The 23,013-nt window shown below is 42.3% G+C and overlaps 1 protein-coding gene across 22 annotated transcripts in view; it reads left to right on the top strand.

Annotated features, from left to right (window-relative positions):
* The window catches only part of CELF2 (CUGBP Elav-like family member 2), a 505,669-nt gene that overhangs the window by 378,085 nt on the left and 104,571 nt on the right, over nucleotides 1-23,013 (top strand). For 17 of the 22 annotated variants that reach the window (XM_019656964.1, XM_019656963.1, XM_019656962.1 and 14 more), the window contains one exon: nucleotides 17,047-17,129. The exons of the other annotated variants lie outside the window; for them this stretch is intronic. In XM_019656964.1, the coding sequence (XP_019512509.1) occupies nucleotides 17,047-17,129 (83 nt within the window). The remainder of the gene's footprint in view (nucleotides 1-17,046; nucleotides 17,130-23,013) is intronic. 22 annotated transcript variants of the gene reach the window in all.

Genomic DNA, 23,013 nt, shown 5'->3' with positions numbered 1-23,013 from the left:
CTCTCTCTCTCTCTCTCAACTTTACTCTTACCTCCATTCCCAAAATTAATTTTTCTGAGTTTCTATATCACAATGCTAAAGACTAAAAGCACCTTCCTAAGGCAAAGGTGGTTAGTATTTTGTACACTTGTCCAGATTCACATGAAATCCCAACCAAAGGGGGACAAAAAGAAGAGATGAATTTATTAAGTTTTTTAAATACTTGTTCCCTGTGTTTCCATAGCATACACCTTGACCTCTCGTATAGTCTGTTGCACTTGGGCATGTGCTTATTTTCACGAATTCTTTGAACGGATTCAGAACAAGTGCAGAGCTACCTAGGTGCCAAAAGGACTTAAAGACATTATTATCGCTGCTAGCTTATCACTTACCCCAGGAAAATGATACAGGGCACTGCCTCTTTGCTTTGTCAGGATGTTCCAGACCCCTTGAGACCTCACCAGGTCAGACTTCTGCACCCACCTGCACAGCAACCCCTGTGCCCAGGCCCACTTGAGAATGATGACTGATTAGAGAAGCAGGAGGGGAAGGGAGTAGGGGATACCCCTGAATTACTGGATCTGTGCTTTGAAAAGTGGGAGGAAGGATTGAAAGAAAAGACAAAAAATAACTTTTATGTGTACTTGTGGACTACATCTCCCCATACAAGCAAATAAAATTAGGAATCACTGATCAACATGGATTGAAATGTTAGACAGGCCTATCAAGAATTACATCCTTCTCTCAGCCTAGTCAATTGGTGTTTTTTTTAAATAAAACCAAGTGGTTTATTCAAAAAAGAGGATATTCTCACTAAGAAACTGTCAAACACAGGTTTCAATGCATCACTCACTTTACCTGATGTCTCTATGGACATCCACGAACTTCTAATTTTTTGAAACCAAATTCCAAAACATATTCATTTCAGTCCTGCTGTTGTGTTTATAATATAGCCACTTCCAGAAGGACCCAGAAAATGTGCTCAGGATGAGGGACAGAGAGATGTGCTGGTGCTAAAATGTGCTAACAGTATGGGGCATAGCACTGACGTGCTCAGAGTTGTCACTCTTGCACTTATGTTTTTGTTGTTTTTTACCACTTGGCATTGTAGTAATCAGGATAGACTAAGCTGCTGTAACAAATAGACCCAAAAATGTACTCAGGCTTAAAACCCAGCACAAGTTTCTTTCTTGTTCATGTCAGTAATCCCTTCTGGTTGTCCTGGTTCATGGGCAGCTTTCCTCCACATGACATTACAGGGACCAAGCCTCCTTGTGGCTCTACATTCTTGTACTGTTCCCCAGACTTCCTAGAGGAGAATCACGGGGGACACTGATCTGCAGATTGCCAGGCCTTTCCCCCCTGAAAATCCCCACCTTAGGTCTGGGGTGGTTCCACAAATTTGCGTTTTTACAAGCACTCCAGGTGACTGTCTTCAGGAAAGCCTGAGAAACGTGGTATAAGAGGTCACTAGATGGTGGAAAGGTATTTTGGACATTTGTTGCCGTCTTAGCCTGAGAACCCCTGTGTTGTAAGAAATGGTGCGCAGGCTAGATGGATGAAACCTAACTCCTGGCACTTTGTTTAACTATCTTTAGTCTTAGAATTTGGCTACAAGCCTCCTTGTATAGACAAGATTATACTGTGACTTTACCATGTAACACTAATACATCTGTTCAGACCTGAATTTGTCTTTGAATTAGCTGATTGCTTCATTCCATTGACGAAGTTTACCAGTCATCTTGACATATGGTCATCTTACTAAGGTTTATATGCCAGATACTTGGAATATATCACCTATGACAGCTCTGTAACACGTAGGTCAGTGTATAAGATTGACTAGTGATGAAATCTTGCAAGTTCTTGTGCCATCCTGTCATAATGTTGAATCCTTTAGAATCTTCCCGTCATGGAAATTAACAGCATAACCATATTGAATGAATGAATAGTGGTTGAATTATTTATCAGTGACCTCTGTCCGAAACTGAAAGATGGAAAGGTACTCCACCCAGCCTTTCGAACATGCCAGAAGAATGACACGAGATGTGTGGAATTTGTTTCATGTGCTCTTCACAGCACATTTAAATCCTAGACTCACATTCTCCGAGCTACCCAGTAGCCACACGGACCACGTACCTTTCCACAAATTGGAATGTGCTCAGGGAATTCAAACCAAGTTTAATATTAGCCTAAGATAGTTATATTCAGGAAGGTAATTCTTCTCTCAAAAGAAGTATTCCAGGACATACTTGAAAAAATATTTGGAGTACCTACTGTTTTGGATTGCCTGAGTTATTGATTTTTTGTGATAGAATAAAACTTAGAACCATGAGGACTTGAGTGGTGAGAGAATATCTATTTTGACTACAGAGAAATATTATTATCGTTCGTTATCAGCACAATTAGGAAGCACTAGAGTACAGCAGAGGCTTTGCGTGTGAATGATCTTTGTTGCCTCAGGCCTCTTAGCTCATTGAGAAGCGTTTTTCTTCCCACCCCCATCGTAATAATTGTGCGTGTGTTTGTTTGAAATCCACACAGGCCATACCTCTGGAGCCAAAAGGGCTAAAGACTTGGAAATCCATCTTCATCCAGTCATCTGAGGACGGAGTGGGAGCCTGAGGGATATTTCTTTCCTCTTTTTTCTAAAGGTTTAACAGAAGAATGAGTGCCGTTGACAATGATTGAGAAAAATGAAAGTTTTTAGATCAAATGCTGCTTCCGTGTACTTGCAGCGTGGGGAAGGCTGATAGATGGCGGCGGCGTCTTAGAGTGAAACCAAATAGCTGCTAATCAGTGTGTGGCATGTAGAGTTTTCTGTAATCTTGAAATCAGGGAAATATTTCACTTTCCCTCTGAGGTTTTCTAGGGTGAGCGTCCATGGCAAAGGAGATCAATCTTCTCTCTACCTGCTGAAGAATGGGCAGTTAGCTCTGCAGCTCCATTTTGAGCACGATGAGTGCAGGGACTGTGTATAATATTTTCCTTGTATCCATAATCAGTTATACTTATTTGATTTTCTGAAAAATGGAAAGCCTAGGTTGAGCTTTAGAAGAGTAAGGCAGCATGGCAGTCTTTGGCACGTGGGAGCCTCCCTCACTGGACTCGGGCCCAGGCTTGGTCAGTATCCAGAGAGCTGACTCTGTCCAGATACCAACCACCTCTCTGTGCCTCAGTTTCTTTCACTGCAGACAGGGACTTAAAGGAGATGGTTGCTAAGGTCCCTTTACGCTCTTCAGTCCAGCATGTCAAGTTGATCTCAGTTGAATCAGGACCAGCCCTTGTTAAAGTTATGATAGGGGTGAAGTTTCTTTCTCTCAGCGCCCTCCATTTTTTCTTTTTTTTCCTTTTTCATGAGACTGCCTCATGCCTCCGTGCCTGCATCCTCACTGTATAAAGTCATACCAAAGCCTGTCGTCAGAGAATTATTGACACCACAGTGTAAATCACTGGAAAGATAAATCAGAGTGTTGTTTTCCGAGGAATTTTTATTTTAATATAAATCGGAGCTTCTAGCTCAAAGGATGATGCTCAGAGGAGAAGAGGAAGGACTGGGAGAGAGAACGAACGGAAGGGCCTATGTGTAATCAGTTTGCCTGCGACCGCCCTGGTTTTGATCTGTTGTCCCAGAATCATTAATATTTATCCCCTTTCACCTTCCAAAGTGTCCCCACTTGGATGGTGACTTACTTGATCACCTTGGATATAGAGAAAGCCTCCAAGGTACCCCTATAATTATATCATACGTAAAAGGAAGAAAAGCCCTCTTTATTTAGTGTTTTCTGCATGCCAGGCTCTGAGCTTGGCACCCTGTATACGTTATCTTACTAAATGGATCAAACAAAATCTATCTCACCTAACCATCAAAGCACATCTCTCTTAGGCCAGAAAGTGGTCAATTTTCCCAGAGTCATTTCTCGGAAAATGGACTGAAGAGCATCACATGGGCTGTTTTTACCACGAGTAGCCCAGATGTGGAAGGATCGTGGAACATGAAGTGTAAAAGAAAGCCCAGATGTTCTGGGACGGCCAGGTGGGAAATGCCCTTCAGACAGTCAATTGATGCCTATTTACAAAGCACCTACATGCCTCGCAGCATGCCATGCCTGTGGAGGGGCCAGGGAACCTTTCGTCATGGCCCCCTACCCTCAGAGAGCTTCCATGGTCCTAGGTAGCATGATAATAAAGCAATAACTGAGCTGTGCTGAGAGACAGTAATTATCAGGCAGTAATTTTTTTTTCTTTGTCTTATTATGTGGTGGTAACTCTCAGGATGAAGTCCAGCTGCTGAGAACCCCTTTGCAGGAGGTGCCTAAATACAACATGGGGGCACGTACCCCAGTTCTCCTGACACTGTCCCCCCTTTCCTCTCCTCACCTTAGACACTTAAGAGCGCCGCCTCCTCCGGTGAAGCCCAGCACCACTGCTTTTTTTCCCTCTCACGTTGCTGAAATACAGGGAAGTAAGAAACCTGTGGTGAAACTCCTTCTGTAGTAACGAGACCTGGGTGTGCTCATTAGACAGCAACAGGTTTTATTTCAAATAACAGGCTGTTTTAGGGGTTTTGCCTCTTGGGGGAGTACCATCAAGTGTACAGTTGGGGAAAATTTTGTTGTGCCCTGAACGGGGAAGTCATCACAACAATTCCATTAAAATTGATGGACTATTTAGAGGCCATATAAATGGATGTGCAGAGTACTCAAAGGCCATGCAAATGGGCGAACTTGGCTAGTTCCGAGTAATTACTTCAGAAAGCAAGACAACAAAATCAATTCCAAACCCTATTAAAGGGTGCGTGGTCATCATTTACAAAAGAGTCTAGCTTGTCTCCCTTCTACCCAGAGGCTGGGGAGGCGTGGAGGGGCAGCGTGACATTGTGGTAGGCATGTCAGTGCTGCCTTTGGGTACCTTGGTTTCTCTTGTTATAACATTGGGGTAATGCCGACCGTCCCCCACCTGCTTCGTAAGGGAACCTGCATAGGATCTGCCTGGCTTGGGGCTTTAAGGAGGAATAAATTTAAGGTAGACGAAAATCTCTAATATTTATCAAGCACAAGCCAGGAGCTATGTCATACATTTTCATAACTTGTTTTGTTTACTATGATGTAGCTGCTGTTGTCAACCCCATCTTATTAATAAGGAAACAGAGGCTTGAAGAGGTTAAGAAATGTGTCAAACACCCCATCCGTCTGAGATGCTGCTAAGAGATGCTACTCACTGGAAGTTTTATGAATGAAGCAGGACAGACATATCCAGCGTGACTTTGAAAACTGTCACAGTCTCTGCCGTGAGAACTCTGGGACCTCTTATTACTGGAACATAGTCTTATATTTGGCTGCAAAAGTGTATTTCTTATATGAGTCCTGCTGTTGCAGTCCATTTGTAAAAATCTCTCCCTCCCTGATCTACGTACACATGAAAAATGACTTAGCTGTCATGGGAGGGAACGAGGCAGTTAGAGTGGCCATATCAACTCTCTCGGGTCACGTGCCGCAGGAAACAGCCTACAGTCAGTGCAGATCTTCACTTGAAGCTCTGGTTTCTGTTGCCACACAGTGTGCCTCTCTGTTTCACTTTGGCTGTGAAGACCAGAGATAGGAAGTAGAGATGATTCCTCACTCCCAATTCAAAAAAAAAAAAAAACAACTACCGTTGTTCTACTCTAGATTCAAACACCTCCTGAGAGTTCAGCTCCACCTAAAACAGGCCCATAACAAGTTAGAATCCCAGTGGTACCACTGATAGTTGCCAAAGGACAGAGCTGAGCTGTGTTTTACCCAGGCTAACAACAGGGGGCCCGTACTCCTGGTCTCGGCGAGTACAAGTAGCCACACATGGAAGCAGGACAATGAAGTTGAAACTTAACACAGTGGTCTGTCCAAGAAGCATCTAATAGCCCGTGGGCCGAATTGAGAATCATAAGAAAATAAATTTGATTTTAACCTATTCTCATTGCTACCAACTCCTAATTATAGCGCCATCCTATCCTCAAGAGAATTCACACTATGAAATAATGTTATATTAGCAACTTCCTTTTAATGAGGTCCCTCTGTACTTGAGAAACTAAATCCTTTTCAATTGGATTCGAGGCAGAACTACCTTCTACCACAGTTAACCCTGGGCTGCCTTCCTTAAGCTATGTGAAGGGGTCTCAGCGAATTCAGCCCAGTCAAGCCATGGGCCCTTAGAGAAGAAGCAGTCACTGCCATCCCCATTGGTACTGTCTCTGCATTGTCACCAAGACTCCTGGAGAGTCAGTCCAGTCACACCAACTTTAGGGAGACTGCCCAATATGGCCTTGTCAAGTTCAACCTACAGTGATTCTTTTCTTACCTTTAGAGAAGAAGTGCGGACCTCCTTCATGTTCTATAATTAGTATTTTTAAAATAAAAATGTAATAACTCCACAGTGTGAGTATTTCCTTGTGCTCCAAAGGTCAAGTGGCCTTGCCTGTAACAAAGGAGATCGCTTGCTTCCTTCATCCTGTCCCCCATGGCTCCTTGACAAGCAGTGCATCACCCATAAACCCACCTTCCTGTGCTTGGAGCAGAGTGGGAGCTGTCAAGAAAAGGCTGAATGCTCTGAGTGTCCTATCAGGGGAAAGGGTGACATTAAAATTCTTCACATGCTTGTACAGCTATTGGACATGTGAAATGGTTTTAACGCACTGGCTTCTGTCAGAGGCCCAGGGCGAGGGGAGAAGCCCGTCCCAGCCATTTGGCCCTTGATCCCTTTTCTGTCTGTGTCCTGCTTTCATCGGGGTTTACGTAACAATGGGTGAGGAAGTGTTCCAGCACACAGAAAGCTGTGCACAACCCTCCTCAGTTACTTTCCCGAAAGGCTTGAAAATGCAGCGGATTTAATCTAGGTCAAAACGAGAAAGAAAGAAACTCAATTTTCCTGGCAGAAGATTTAGAGAACGTGCCTGTCTTCACAGAGCCATGGGGCCTTCAGGAGATGGTCCCTCCAAGAGAAGCGCCCAGGGCAGCAGGAGGCTGGCAGCTGCCTAGATCTTGTGGCCACTTAACAGAACATGGCGACAGCATGTCAGGGGTGGAGTCTGAGGAAAGGGTGTCGGGTTGCAGGGAGCCAGTGATGTCCCTGGTTTGACAGGTAGGCTCCGATTTGCTGTATAGGAGAAATCCTGCAGGGGACATAGATTCAGGGCTCTGGGAGGAGCAGAGAGGATCCCTGCCCCAGGCTGCCAGAAGTAAGAAGTACAGGTCCTGCTTTGTCGGTGAAATTCCCAGGGGGATTCCCTTGGGTTTGCACTTGGTAGTCTAAATGGTGACAGCCACGTAATTCAAGCATTGCAAGCCGAACGGCAGCATTGTTTCTCTGCTTCCTAGGTAGTGGCCAGATGGTAATCCTTTTTCCATCAGGGTGCCAATTATATCAAACTCTATAAAACTAAGCTAATTGGATACAGTTTCATTAAAAGTTGATTTCTACAGGATGTGGCATGTGTGCTGGGAAGTGGTTACGCTAGCTATGGAAGACCCACTTTTAGATGGAGAAAAAGGTTCGTCTGAGGAGACTCTTAGAAGTTGAAAACCAGAGAGGGTTAGGTTATAAAAAGACATTTTTGGTGACATGCAAGGAGGTTGACGGAGCTTTGGGGATCTTTCACAGTAAGGCAGAAACCATCCGGGGTGGTTCATGGAGTAGCCTCCTGCGATAGGCATTGACTTTGAAGGGTGCTGTCTACCAGTAACTATTAGGATGGTCTTGCCTTTCCCATTAGCTACTCGTTAGGCTAGTAGAGTTAGTTCATTGTAAAACTCAGTGATTCCACAGAAGGGGCCTAGAAGCCAAGAGAAAGAAGCACCATGTTAACACCCTCTAATTTTCTTTTTCTTGGTTTTGAGTTTAAGGCAAAAAAAGGTTGTGGGCCAGGGGCGTGGGGGTGGGGTGGGGGTGAGGACTTGCAAAACAGAGCTCTTTCATCTTCTTGCAGGTTCTTCCCGGAGCCATTTTCTTTTGCTTTGATTGTTGCTTTCTTCACTCCTTTCCTTCGTATGTCTCCGTGCACGTCGTTGCTCCACCTTGGTGCACCATCCAAGATGAGAGCAGCCACCCTAAGGAAATGGATGCGGGAATCCATAACTGTGTCTAGCGGCACGGGGACTGGACTTTAAATGTAGCTGTGCAGTCAGGAGCATGACTTGTGGAGTCTCATCTTGTACTCCTCTAAGGCAAGCCATATTTTGAGGACAAAGTAAAAGAAGTAAACACCGAGGACCATGGAGGCCACGCGTTAATAACCATGCATTTGACATGGTTTTTAACTGGCAGCACCAGCTCTTCGTGGTGGGAAGGCCTTGGGCCAAGGAAAGGGGTATATACACCCATGCTTCTCCAGGGTACCAGCTCGCCTCCTAAAGTGCCTGTGTACTTTCAGAGAATGGCATTTTGTCATTGTCTTTTTTGCCAAGACGCTGAGGGTCACCTTCCAGCCCACTGGAAAACTTTTTTTATTTAAGTCAGTGTTAAGTTTCCTTGAAACATAATTCAGGGGATTTTTGATGGGTTTTTTGAGCCTTTAACTGCTTTGGAGAAACTGAAAGTCAAGGGTCTTGGCAGGTCAATGATGGAGAGCTGAAACCTTGGTGTGTGCAAGACTCACTTGAGCAAAAAATGCACCACTGAGATCAACAACCTTTGGACTCTGAGGGAAGTATGAAATTCTGCGTCGAGCGCTGAAGGTTGAGGGAGAAAACAGACTGCAGGGGGAAACCAAGGATGGGGAATATGTCCTCTTTTGACTTCAACTGGCCTGTGTGCTCCTGACTTGGCAAGAAGCCAAGATCCCAGTTGCAATGCGACTTGTGTAACACAGGTACCTGCTTAGCTTGCAAATGTGTGCTCAGAAGAGAGCTTCATTCACAGAAAGAGAAGAACCATAGCAGGTTCACTAATTCAGCCGTCCTGGGCCTGCCTTGATCCGTCGGCCCCTTAGAATTCCAAGGCAGCCGTTAATAAGCATTTTCAGTTCACAACATGATGACTTTGTGGATGTCCTGAATGCAAATATATCTTGAACTGAATTTGTCTGCCAGGACTATTACTTTGTTTTTAAAAGAAAGAATTAAGTACAGGGTTAAACTATCAGGTGGTCATTCTGTGACCATTTTCAAGTGTTTATTTGTTTAGATTTAGACAGTAACATAGATTTCTTAGATCAAAGACGTTGAATGGCCTTGAAGACATGGACAGTCCCTTCTGTGTACCCTGTGGACAGGTGTCCATGTGCACAGTACCGTAAGCTGCAAACCTGAAATACATGTATTTTACTAGCTTAGCCACAGAATTGTGGGAAATCGTTTTTTTCACCTTCGTTCCTTCATCCTCAAGTTGCACAGTTACTTGTTTGTAGTTCAGAAAAAAAGTTCCATAACATTTCATGTGACCATATAACTAAAGAGTGGCACCAGAAAAATAACTAGCAGTTAGAACATTCTAAAAAGGCCCTTTCTCCCATTTATGAGAGCAGCTTTCACAGGAGAATTTATGCTCAGCCCAGGCCGGTGGCTCCAGGAGAGTCATGAGAAATGTGTCACTAGGCCAGCCACACACAGGGCTGCTGCCTGTGCCCTTGTGTGTAAATTGTTGGCCTGTGATCTGAAACGTCTACACTACAGTTGATGGGTGACTATTTCAATAACTGAAAACCATTGAAGTCACTGACCTCTCATCTTTATACCTGGATCCTTTCAAACAAACACACAGATATAATACAAACTGCCTTGTTGTCTATATTTTAGAGTCAAAGGCTTGAACAAAATGCCTTTTTAAAACGGTGTCTCCAGAGCCCCAAACCGTAGTTCCCATCCTCCCCAATTGGGTTAGGTGTGGAAACCTCAGAGGGGGCTCTTTAAGGAGGGTGGTGTCACTTTTCCTCGGGGCAGAGTTAGTTTGAAAATCTGGTCTCTGGTGACATTCTCTAGGGCTGTGTCTATACTACCCCCACACGGATGGATGAACACAAATTGCTGTTTGACTCAAGGCAAGGCATGATATAAACTGGTTATCTCTATGTACGCAGTGCATTTTTTAAAATTCTATGAGTATTATCACCAGCAGTTTCCAAGCAAAGATTTTCAAGAGAAACAGCTGTGGTTTGAAAAGATTTGTGATAATCCAGATGGTTTCGTTGAGGATAAATCTACTTGATCATTTAAAATTAAAGTCTTTCAGTAAAGAAGAGTGTCTTCTGTATGATTTTAAATACACTACGTGTGTGTGTGTGTGTGTGTGTGTGTGTGTGTGTGAATGTGTATGTATGTATGTGTGTAGATACCATTAGCCTGTCTTGTTTGGGGCTTTATCTTTGGAAACAGCAAAGACCTCAAACAGTGTCTGAAATTTTTCAGCAATTAAGCCTACACAATACCTGAGGGAACCCTTCATGACAGCAGAAACTATCTGTGAAGAGATAGTCAGAAGCCAGCTACCCTATCTGGAGGACGTAGCACTTAGCCTCTCTGGGAATTGCCTCTCTCAACTTCTGATACAAGGCGGTCTAATCACATTGCACAATTATAATACTGATTACACATCGCTTTGCAAGCTAAACATGCAACTAGATTACTAAACTTGCCGATTTCTGGGAACCTGGGTGGTGAAAGGCATCCAGTCCCTGACTGGGCTCTGAGGAGACAGAGGGGTGGCACACAGGACATGGGAACCAGGTGACTCTCCTGGACCCCTCTCCTGCCCTCGGTGCCCGGCATCCACTTGCTTGCTGGCCACCCAGGGATGCTCACTTGAGGCCCCGCACCGTCAGCCTTCATGGACAGACAGCACTGTGCACCCCAGGATCTTTCTCTCCTGGGCCTTCTCCACCATCAGACTTGATCTGTCTTATGCTGGCTTCCTAGGGGCTCTGCTACATGTTCAAAGTCAGGTAGCAAAACGAATCCACAGGGAGATGGATGGTAATGGCCACACAGTGCGCTCTAACGTGTTACCCATAAGGCATATACTGAGCTCACTAGCATCTCTTAGTCATGAACAGCGGACATGCAAGAGGCTCTGTGGAGACCTGAGACTGTGGCGTTTGGCTCTGGAATCACCTCTCGAGTTTTGCCACCAAACCTGTTTCACCTGTGAATTTGAAAAGCCCTGCTGAGGCTCCATGGACCGGGATTGATAAATAGACACGTGCAAGATGGATTTTTTTTTTTTTTTGCTACAAAATCCAAAGCTCTTACTGATACAATTTATTGTGTCAGTGAAACTGTTGAAAAGCGTGACACCGTAAAGTAACCTGGGTATGGAATGTCAGTCATGGTCATCTTTCCGACACTGGCTGCAGCCACAGGCAGAAACTCCTGAATGGGTGGATAAAGGTGGCAAGAATTGTGAAGTACATGTGCGTATTAGTGTCCAATGAGCAAAGCAGAAAAACGTGCAGCAGCAAAACTTAGCAACATTAAGCAGAAATAGGGTTGAGGCTTGCCAAAGCTCCTGACTCGTCCAGCTGTGTTACCTTTGCTGACCACGCAGAGTCCCCTGGCAGGTCACCTCCCACAGTGGACAGTGAGCAGCACCTTTCTCCATGCTCCATGGGTGGCAGAGAAAGGCAGGCTCTGTGACTGACCCTGGCAACCCTAATGCTGGAGGGGTGTCCCCTCCAGGGCGTGTGTGACCCTTGATCACCAGAGAGCCCCTGCGGCTCTCGTCCGTGTCCCACCACTCACCTTCCCATGATGTTAGACACAGAACCTGCTGAAGGAGGGAAGTCGGTCCCCAGAATCAGGTTGCCGGGCCATCTGCTGTTGCAGCTGACCTCAGAATGCATCCAGTAAATTTCAGACCTGAGCTACAGCTGGTGTGGGGAAAGCTAAGAGACAGGTGGTTCCCTTAACAGCTGCACATCCTGTTTAGGGGAGGCAAGAAAGAAAATTCCATCCTTGTTGAACCTTCGTGGGTCTTCTGGGATCTAGAATAGCTCCCTGACCTTTAGCCATGCTAATCATCATATCAGGGCAAATAATATTTCTCCCTTCCTTTGTTGAAATAATCTCTGTGGGTCAATGAATCAAAGATTTTAAGTGAGCATATCAAGTGATAATGGATTACAAAGGACTGTGATTGTTAGCTGGAAGAGTACTCACAGAAACAAGAGCCTTTCAAACACATTCTCATTCTGAAAGTGTGCAGACTAAACTCCCAGTGGGGGGAAACACAAATTGCTGCATTGAAGGTGACTATTTAAATTTATAATTCTGTATTCATCCTGCAAGTTTTAAGATAACTTAATCAAACCTTGTTTTTTATTAAGTGAATTGTATGCATGCTAAATGAAGTGCAAGACATTTTTTTAGCCCAAGAAAGGTAAAGAATAATTTTGACTTTTGACTTTAAAAATTTGTTCTGAATGAAACACTCTGGCTACATAGCCACGTAGATTGGCGGAGGATTTTAGGCAGACCAGCTTTTCATTCACTGATTTAGAAATGATGAAACTAAAGTAACTAAGGTCAGAGGAAGTAAGGTATTTTCCCCTGAGTCACTCCAGATCCAAATGTATGAAACCAAAAGGAAGAATCTTGGGGTGAATTCCCAATCATATTCTTCCCCAGAACCCCCACATTTCTGCAAGTTGTTTATTGCGTGACGATGCTCAGCTGAGGCTACAAGTACAGCCAGAAATTCATCCCAGGCTCTGTTCGCTAAGCCATGGGCCGTGGCAAGGGGCTCTGCCCACCTGGAGATGGGGCATGTTTTTCAAAGGTACCAGGTTTGCTTGCCAAGCCCAGCACCTATGGAAATAAGCTGTTGGGTTGGGGGTCCGTGGGCCGTGATGGAAGCACATACCAATGTTATACAGGACATTCTATGTATTACAACTAGAACTAGAGCTGATCATGGCATCATCTTAAAAGGCAGTTGTTTGAATGGTGGACATAGAGTAAGAGTTAAGAGCTGTGTATAATTTGGAGAGGATTGGTAGTGATCAGTGTCTGATTTCACCATATCAGTTGCACAGGCAGAGTGGACCCTGGATGAAATGGAAAAAGTGTGGGATTTGGGGTATCTTCCCATCTGCCCTTCTATACATTAGACTTTTCTCTTCATTCCTTTCGCCTTTTCACCTTATCCCACACTGCTCAGACATCAGCTTCAAACTTGGCAATTTAAAAAAACAACAACAAAAAAAAACCACCAAAACTACCTTATGTTACTAAGAAGTTGTTCAAGAGGAAAACACTTTAGCCAAATTTATACTAAGATGTAAATAGCTAGGAACAATTAAGTGTTACCAACCCCAAGGGTTCTATTTTAATACTTAAATAGGAAATGAACTGCGCCCCCCTAGTGGGTTTTGGGCAGTGAAAAACAGCATGGATTTTGTGTGGGTGTTCAAGGCAGGGGAGGTTTCTTTGTTCCTGAGTACACTGCATATTGGTCAGAACTCTTCAGGTTGGCCCAACATGCAAGATGCACTCAGTTTACATCACCTTTGTTCATCGCTGCTCTGATTTTATCACTGTGTTTACTTACCCATTCCCAGTTCCCCGGCATTCCCCCCTTCTTTTAGGCCAATCTAGCTCTGAGTATGGCCAGGCTGACATTTGTTTTCCATCTTCCTTAATTGCCTTCTTTCCAGGCAAGCAAACTGCTTCATAACTTGTACTCTATCCCTACATCTTTTTTTTAAGCACCACACTCCCACCAAAATCCTCCTTCTTCAAAGTTTCAGATTCTGCCTCTTTTTTGAAGCTTTGATTGTTGTGGTTGAAGTTCAGAGGTTCTCCATTGCTTCCTTGTCCGGTAGCTAACCCTGTAAGCCTAGGAGAGGGGAAGGAGAAGTCACTAAGAGTCTGATTGTTAGAAGCTTTTAGAAGGCCAAGGTTGTGTCTTTTTCTACTTTTCTTTCTCTACCAACCCCAGTGAAGCACAGTTGGTATTTTGTCATCTTCTTAGAGTTACTGTAGGTTACTGGAAGCTGGGACTTGACTTTTCCTGTTTTATATTCTTCCTTGATCTGAAGCAATTCCTATAGCTTTTCTTGGGCTTATGTTATGCCAATGAAGCTAGCACCACTTGCTAATTTGATCAGTTCAGTAAAAACGTGTACCATCAGGCAGCATGGCTAAATGAACTCTGGTCAAAGAAGTCCAGATAGCTGAAGTGAAAAGCTCATATAAAAATGGTTGGACTGTCCATCTGTGATTCTATAAGGGAACTTCATAAATTTCCATGTCCTCCATGCCAATGATACATTTTAAGGGTTCCTGACCCTTGAGTACATGGAGCTTTTTGAATGCCAGGAAGCTATGATCATATTCTACTTTGTCCACAAGGTCAAGGGTTTGCCTATTTAATCTCAGTAGATGCCAACAAAATCAAATATATGACAAGTTTCCAAATTTCTTTGCACATGAGGATGAAGCATCTTCAGTGCCTTAGGAATGCTATTGGGTTGTCGGAAACATCATGATGTATTTTGTCTGTTTTTCAAAGGTCATTTATTTATATAAAGAATAAAGATCAATCAATGATATATTGCCCATTTCGTTCGATAACCTTTTGCCATCTTTCAGTGAGCTTCATAATTCCTTGTTCATAGAAGCACCTGTCTTTATTTGCGAAAAACTGAACAAGATGCTGATTTACAGCCTCATCTGAATTGAACGTTTTACCACGCAAGGAGTTTTGAAGAGAGCAAAACAAGTGGAAGTCTGATGGTGCAAGTTCAGGCGAGTATGGTGGGTGTGGCAACACATCCCATCCAAGCTCCAGTGATTTTTGATGGGTGATCACAATTGTGTGTGGTCTCGCATTGTCACGATGGAACACAACTCCTTTACAATTAACAAGCTCTGGACGTTTCTGGATGAGAGATTTGTTCAAACTGTCCAATTGCCAACAGTACACATTCGAATTGATTATTTGGTTCATTGGTAGGAGCTCGAAAAACACGACACCTTTAAAATCCCACCACACTGAGAGCATAACCTTCCTCTGATGAATGTCTACTTTCAGTGTCATTTGAGGCGAATCATCACGTCAGGACCAAGACCATTTGTGCACCACATTGCGGTAAACAATCCACTTCTCATCACCAGTTATCAGTCGCTTCAGAAAAGGATAGTTTTCCTCACGTTTAATGAGCATATCACAGATGTTTATATGCGCCATCAAATGAACTTCTTTGAGTTCATGTGGAACCCAAATATCAAGCTTGCTTACGTATCCCAGCTTCTTCAGGTGGTCGTGAATGCTTGAATGATGGATGTTCAATGTTTCTGCAATTCCTCGTGTCATGTAACGTGGGTTTGACTTGATCAGTGCCTTTATTTTGTCATCATCAACCTTGGTGGGCCTCTCTGACTGAGGATCGTCGTTGAGATCAAAATCACCAGCATGGAATTTTGTGAACCATTGTTGGCACTGACGCTCTTGTAGAGCATTGTCACTGTAAACTTTATGCTACTTTTCACAAGCTTGATGTGCATTCTTCCCTTTACGGAAGTAAAACAGTAAAATATGGCAAAAATGCACAGTTTGGTCTTACATCTGCAACTTGTTGTAAAATCTCCAAAACTTAACCAAATGTTTTTCGTTTTTAGAATGAAGCTAGAACTGTCAGCTGTCAAATGACATAGCAATAACATAGATGCAAATGACGCTAGTACTTTTAAAAATGAACTAGTTTCATCTGTCACGAACATGCATCATGACTTTCCTGACAACCCAATATATATGAACGTTACTGTACTTTATTTTCATCTACTCCTTTGAGCTTTTGTTTTGAAAAATTGGAACCCAAACTTGTTATTCTAAACATGGTTTGTGCGTCAATTCTCCACTCTCCAACTGTGCCTTCTTTCTCTCTGTTTTTTTTTTTCTGTTGATCTTACTGACATCATTCCCCTAAATAGAACCACTGTTGATGCCTGCGTGTTGTGTTTTTCTCTCCTGCTACTTGCTGTCTTCATTGTACGAGCACCTCTCAAATGTCCCCATTGCTCTGGCTCCCTGTATTAGGGTCCTCTAGTAGAGTCGGGGTAAAGCATGTACAGTCTTGATGAGTACATCTCTCAGCCCAACTTACCAAAGGATAGCCCGGGTCTGAGGCAACATTCTTTTTCTTTAAATTTTTAAAGTTTTTATCCATCCCCTATTTTCAAGCCTGGTTGTGCTCAGAAACTGCATGCCAATTAGCAAATTGTTAACCATTGTCTTTATCTGGTTTAACCAGATATGTTAACCAATATCTTTAGCTCCAGGTTGAAGAAGGGGTCAGCCATGCCTCCGAACACAGAAGGAAAGGTCTAGTGTTTCGGCACCATTTTCTGTGGTGGAGGGAATTGGTTGGGTAGAAGGTAAATGCTGGCCTCTCCTAGAGGGACATGCAGCCTAAACTCCCAGTGGCTCCTTGAAATAAGGAACCAAGAGGTGGCCATTCGCTGTGCCACAGCCATATTTAATATGTGGGACAGAGTGCACAAACATCTGTTTGAACATGTACCCACTTATAACCTAATTGCTAACTGGTTAAAATAGTCTTTCATTCTGGCCAACAAATATTATCTCATGTACAGAACTTGGCCTTGTGTACTAGGGTGGAGATAAACATAATAGAGCATTATCCCTGCTTTTAAGAAGCTTATAACCCAGTTATCTAAGCCACTGAGTTTATAAAGTGTTTTTAAAAGTGTGATGTTCTAGAGCTATCCTTTACGGAAATTACACTTAATGTAAGTTTCTGCTATTGTTGTTGGGATGAAACACTTCTCTTTCTGCGGCTGCTACACCACAAGTCCCATTAACAGCTCCCCACCACCTCCCACCCTCTTTTCTGAAGAGCTGTATTCTATATAGTCGGGGCACAGAGCTATGAATTGATCTCCAATGCGGGTAAAGCTAATAAATATGATTTAGGATGAAAGGCACTGTGTAAATGCTCGAGATGTTGTTATTACTGTTCTCATGCACTTTATTATTTTTAAATTGTGCATCCTTTTAAGTAGATTATTTGTTCGCCACAGTCTCCATTATATCTAAGCAAAGCGTTCACAGAAATTTCTAAAACCTTTTCATTTCTCTCTGTAGGTTGTTGTTTCGTAACATTTTATACAAGAAAAGCTGCACTTGAGGCCCAGAATGCACTGCACAATATTAAAACTTTACCTGGGGTGAGTCGGTTTACTTTTGTACCAAAATCACTTTGTTGCTTGAAAATGGTCCTTTCAACTGAAGGTTCTAGCTAGCTATGGGCTCTTAGTGCCAAAAATGACTTTGGTCCTTTGAGGAGTGTGGGCTGACCCCTGTTCCCCTGCAGCAGCCAGACCAGCTGACCGGCCCATAAAGAAGCATCGGCATTACCGCTGACAGAAAGAGCTCTCAAAATAGCCTGTCCCCTGGTTAGAAAATCAGTGACCCCACTGGCTCACAGCAGCTGCCAAAGAGTATTGGGTGGGCTAAGATTTGAAAAGGGAGAAAAAAACCCAACACACACAAGAGAAGCGAATGGAAAAGGAAAAGCTTTTACTCACCAGGAGCCCCTTTTCAAATTTAGTCTTTAGATTTTCTTTTGAAAGGACAAAGTGTACCCTGTACAGCCATACTATTAAACCTCCTAATGGCTTCTAAACAGTCAATGGTGGTTAACAAAGTCAGTGTTTTAATGTCCGGTTGGTGGCTTCATGTTGATAGAGAACAGAAAATACAGAGAAAGCTTACTCTTTTTTTCCATTTTCTTCCCAGTAATATTTGACGATGAGTGCAACTCACTAGAAATGAACTGATGTGGTATGAATACATGAATATATGATTCCTGGGGTTTTGTGGCCATTTTATATAGTGCATAGCAGTATAAATTCCCCTATGCCATTTGGATATTTTCCCTATTGACCCAAATATCAGTGACGGGGTAATTTAATATCATGATGATGTATGTCAGTTATATAAAGAACGTGTGGTAAGCAGTGCAATGATAATGATTTTATTGAAGCCTGGTTTGATAGGAAGAGAAGAAAGATAACATCATGTCCCTAATATTTTCAAGGTATAATTCTTACTTTGTGTCATTTAGCTGCTCCTGCACACGTACACACAAATATGTACTTTATCCCCCATTTCCCCCAGAAAGGAAAGCAGGGGTTTAACTCACCTTAGATCCATTGAAAATTTTATAATATTTGTAGTGGCAGATACTCACCAAAAGGTTTTCAAAACATTAGCTTCTTAATCACCCCAAAGTAATAAATTGTGAGCCTTGGTCTTGAATAACACCATTTTGGTCTCCTCTTTTCATGTGAGCAAATCAAAGAGAAGAAGGCTCAAGAAAGCAGGTGTTTGGTATAAGAATTCCCCCTCCCAATTTAATATAACTACTTCTCCTGGAAACTCCTAAGGTGGTTTTTAGTAAGGCTTTTTAGTAGGTCTAAGTGTTTTGCTCAGTGACAAAAAAAAAAAGAAAACAGGTAGTGTTTCAGCTTCATTTTCCACATAAGTGGGATTTTTCCAATGAAAATTTGAGGAGGTTGCAACATTAGGCCACATTATCGAAAGAAACAACCAAAGTCAATATTTACTGACTTATCCAATGCCAGAAAAAAATAATTTTTATTTCCCAGGACCCCCCCTCAAACCCAAAGACCACTTTGTATTCCTTCTCTTAAAAATGAAATACTTCACAACAATTAGCACACAAAATCCCTTCTATGTGTGTTTAGAAGAATATTTTGAAATGATGAATTGTCATTTAGCACTTAGGGTATATGGATGCCAAATCGCATCTTCTTTTAAATTAGCACAAAGCTTGGTTGATTTGAATTCGTCCCCTCCAGCAGAAGCACAGCCCCAAACATGCCATCTTCATATGTGAAGACGCGCTCAAGAAGTCCAGAGTTAATATGATGAGTGGGCCATGTTGAAAAACATACAAGTAACTCATGAATGTGCTTCTGTTTGGAACAGCTTACTCTGAGCCTTTTCTTAACAAACAAATCACATCTTCTGTATTTACCAAAAAAAAAAAAAAGTTGCCTATGTCTATCCCTTCTCCTCAAAAACTCTGCATGCAGAAGCTAGGAAGACCCGTTGGTAAGGACAGTGGTCCTGGGGTTGGAAAAGAGAATTTGTGGATTGTTTTTGGTTTCTTTTTTGTTCAGTTCAATTCCATACACCCAATTACTTGAGACGGGTTAAATGAAAATTTTGAAAAGTCAGGTCTGATTTGTAGGCTCATGGCCTTCCCAGCATGCACACTGCTTCCGCTCTTGCCGTATCCAATTAGGTAAATGGGAACCGAGTCCCCCATCTTGCATTTGTGTTCAGCTTTATCTGATAAACATCACCCTTAACAGCTACAGGGAAAACATGAAAGTGGTTTCCTTTCAGCTGTGAGCTTTTGGTGGACAGGAAGAAACGGGACCAGACATAAAAGATTAATGCATATTCTTGGGGAAAAAATAATACAGGGTGCCTTGCTGTTTGATTACAAGCCTTGGAATTAGTCAACATTTCCATAATTCTAAACCAATATACACCTGTTTTCCCACTGTGATGTGAAGGCACAACTTAATTTAACAGAAACCCTGCTGTGCTCAATCTCTCATTAAATACCAAGTGAGTTCGGTAATTTAAAGTTGTACCACTACTATTTTAACTGGTTGCCTTCATATTATGAAATTAATAAGAAATTAATGATGCACTTTACCATATCTTTCTGGATAAAAATAAAAGGGATAAAGAAAAATGCATCACCAGCTGACACCTTAAAGCTCTTCTGCTTGTAATCATTTTCCTGCGGATAAAATCCATTTAAAAAGGCACTTGCTGCCTTTTTTTCTAACGTGTCCAAAACATTCCATTTAAAATGAGATCAAAGAGTGCTGGGTGTGTGGGGTTCTTTTGTTTGGTTTGTTTTTTTTGTTTTCTTTTGTAGTTGGTATTTTGTATCATATGGAACTTTTATCATGCAAACAAACTTGATTGTTTTGGGACCATCCTCCTTTTGTTCTTGAGAGAAACAAGGAACTTGGTTAATATGGGAGAGGAAAAAAAGCCAATGCAGCTGACTGTGTCTGCTCTTAAATTTGTATGTGAAAGCACCCTTCCTCTTGTGTCATGTGTGGATTATAGAGGCCCCTTACATGGAGAATGCGGGGCCCAGGGTGAAGGCTCAGGGCCACACTCAGCAGTGCAAAGTCCTTAAGGGCCCATTTCTCAAGCCTGCCTCTTACCATGTGACAGAGAAGGACATTGGGTCTTACATCCTCAGAAATGCCCAGCATGAATTCTAGAAATAGAATATTAGAAACAAAGAGAGCAAATTCAACAGCCCCACCCAAAGAGCAATGAATGGGAGTCTGGGGATCATTTCTCTGGTTTGACCTTGTTCTTTTCTAGAAATGGTGGCTTGACATGGGAGCAACAGATCACATCTTAGGTACAATGTTTTATTTATGACTAACATTGTATTATATTAACAAGTCACTGATGATTATTGAGTGCTTACTATGTACTGGCAGTAAGCTATTACACACACACACACACACACACACACACACACACACACACGAAATCCCTGCTGAGTCACCTTGCATAGCCTGAAGAGCATACTGTGACTATGTCTGCACAGGCTACTTGATGAGCCATTGGGATTGGTGCAAAATTGTTAGACTGACTCCTTCCACAGCTGAGCCATGGTATTCTTGGACAAATTTTGGTTGCCTCTGCTTTGAGGATACAGCAAACCCAGCTTAGGGGGAGCAGGAGCATCCTTTGTGTAGACCTTCAGGTAGGCAGAGCCTCACTGGTAGAATTATTCAATAGAAATGTCATCATCTGCCATTGTTTTCCCCAGAGAGAAATCCTTGGAAAGACAACTTGCAAGATTCATTTTGTTTTCACTGACCTAATTTAGCTTAATTAAAAAATAAAATGAAGACCTTAATTGAGGCACAGAACAACTACCACGATCTTTTCAATAATCAGATGTCAGGGCCAAATATCCCGGTGCTGGTGACAGCCCTGCGCCTTATGTCATTCTTTTTTCAAGGTCTTAACACATATTGTCTCCAGCAATAAGGCATTTTGATTGAAAATCTACAGCAGTATCATTAGAGCAGTCACTGTATAAATTAATTTAATTAAGGATGTAATAGCAGAGAAATACAGTTTTGAGAATGCTCTTAAATTTTAAAGCAAGGAGGAATCGATGGGATCTGAATGTCTCGTAAAATATTAATGGCAAATATCTTCTAGACATTTCCTCTGAATACGCCTCACTCGGTTCCTTTTTAGAATCGCTACCCGTTTTATTAAATGCAGTTTATAGTAAGGAGTTCCTGCCCTAAGAGAACCTTCGTTTGAAGCGCTCCATTTTGGCAGTGGCATTCTGAAAGGTGTTTTATAATAACACATGCACAGCAACATTTGTGATATAACTGCGTAGATTCAAGATATAAAAACAAATGAGCCTGATCCAGGAGGCAGAGGCTATAAATAAAATGGCCTCTTGGGACAGGTGTGCTCACGTGCAGGAAAGGAATGAGGCCCTTCTTTCCCAGGTGGCCTTTAACTCAACTCTCCGTAGAGTTGCCCCCCACTGTCCTTTCATAGTGGAATGCTAGGGTTTAATATTCTTTCAGTACAACAACTGGACTGTCACTGGGACCAAATTCAATTCATCCATTGTAATGCATTTTGAGGTAGCCATTGTCTTGGAACCACCTCTTCTAATTATTAATATGTATTTAATGCCTTTGTTCTCAGAGTCACGATAGTTATCATTTTATCATCATCATCATCATCATCATTATTCCTGTCAAAATCTCTAAAATCTCATCTCATCATATCATGGAAATTTTTCCCCAGCCCATCCCATTTCAATCAAAGCCTAACTAGGTCAAACTACAGAAAACTGTTTCCACAGATGCTTTTGATTTAAAATTGTTAGGAAAAAAAAACAGCCAAAACATTTGTACAAACAGGTTTAAGTCCTCAAAATCATGTACCATGTAGAACATCTATATACTCATTCAACAAATATGTATTATATTTTTATTGTTTGCCAGGCATTGTTCTAGTGCAAGGGGAATAAATAGGCAACCTTGCTATTTATAACTGAATCAGCAAAAAACAAAGCCAGCCACCGTGTCTCTACACAGTTAATGTTTAATAATTAGTCTGAGACATTTAATGCCAGGGTGGGTTCGTTTTATAAAATATTTCCAGAGGAGTCAGATTTTATTCCAAAAATGATAGTTCTGCCTATAGGTATTCCAAATGCTCCAAAGCATAAGGTGAATGAGGATTTGTTATTAATGTGTGTATGATATAATTTGTTTCATAAACTCAGATCTATATGTTTATGTCTATTTCTGTATATCTACAGATAGATTAACATTCACACATCCCCATGTAGATACCAGTTCAGTCAAACAAGTACAGGAACATATACCTTAAAATCCCATTTTCTGCTTGGCCTGCCAACATACTCTTAATTACTGTGGAGCCATCTTTCATTCTGACTGTAGTCTTCATGAACTGTCTCAGCACCTTAGTGTCACTCTTATATGTGTTTATCTGTATGTTTCTGCTTTGAGTCAGAATCGCGGCAAGGATTCTTGAGAACTGCCATTTAATGATGATATAATTAATGCTGCTTTCTTCCTTCGTAACGGAAGAGTAAGCTGAATGAGATAACGTACGAGTATGTAAAGCTTTCTGAGCCCCTGAAGAAAGGATGCTTAAAAAACATTGTTACCATAGGTGTGAATGCTCCTTGGGTAGCAACCCAACATATAAATGCATTTGCTGTGGAACGTATAACTCAGGATGTCCATGGGGTGTACATTCTCCAAATGTACATTTGTAGAAATTAGCCTATGCTGAAATGTTTGGCCTTCTACGACTGTCCCAAAGCAGCTATTCCTGTTACCTGTGTTGTTTTAACATAACACTCAAGTCCTGGGGAACTGCAAGCTAAACAAAAAGTAAGCCCTTTCTTTTAAGAGGACTTGAAAGGACTGTGATGGAGAGTGCCACAGCGTTGCCATAAAGGAGCTC

Source organism: Hipposideros armiger, unplaced genomic scaffold (genome assembly GCF_001890085.2).
Source record: "Hipposideros armiger isolate ML-2016 unplaced genomic scaffold, ASM189008v1 scaffold_271, whole genome shotgun sequence".
NCBI lineage: Eukaryota > Metazoa > Chordata > Mammalia > Chiroptera > Hipposideridae > Hipposideros > Hipposideros armiger.
The sequence above is the reverse complement of the archived record's forward strand: the minus strand, read 5'-3'. Positions and strand labels throughout refer to the sequence as shown.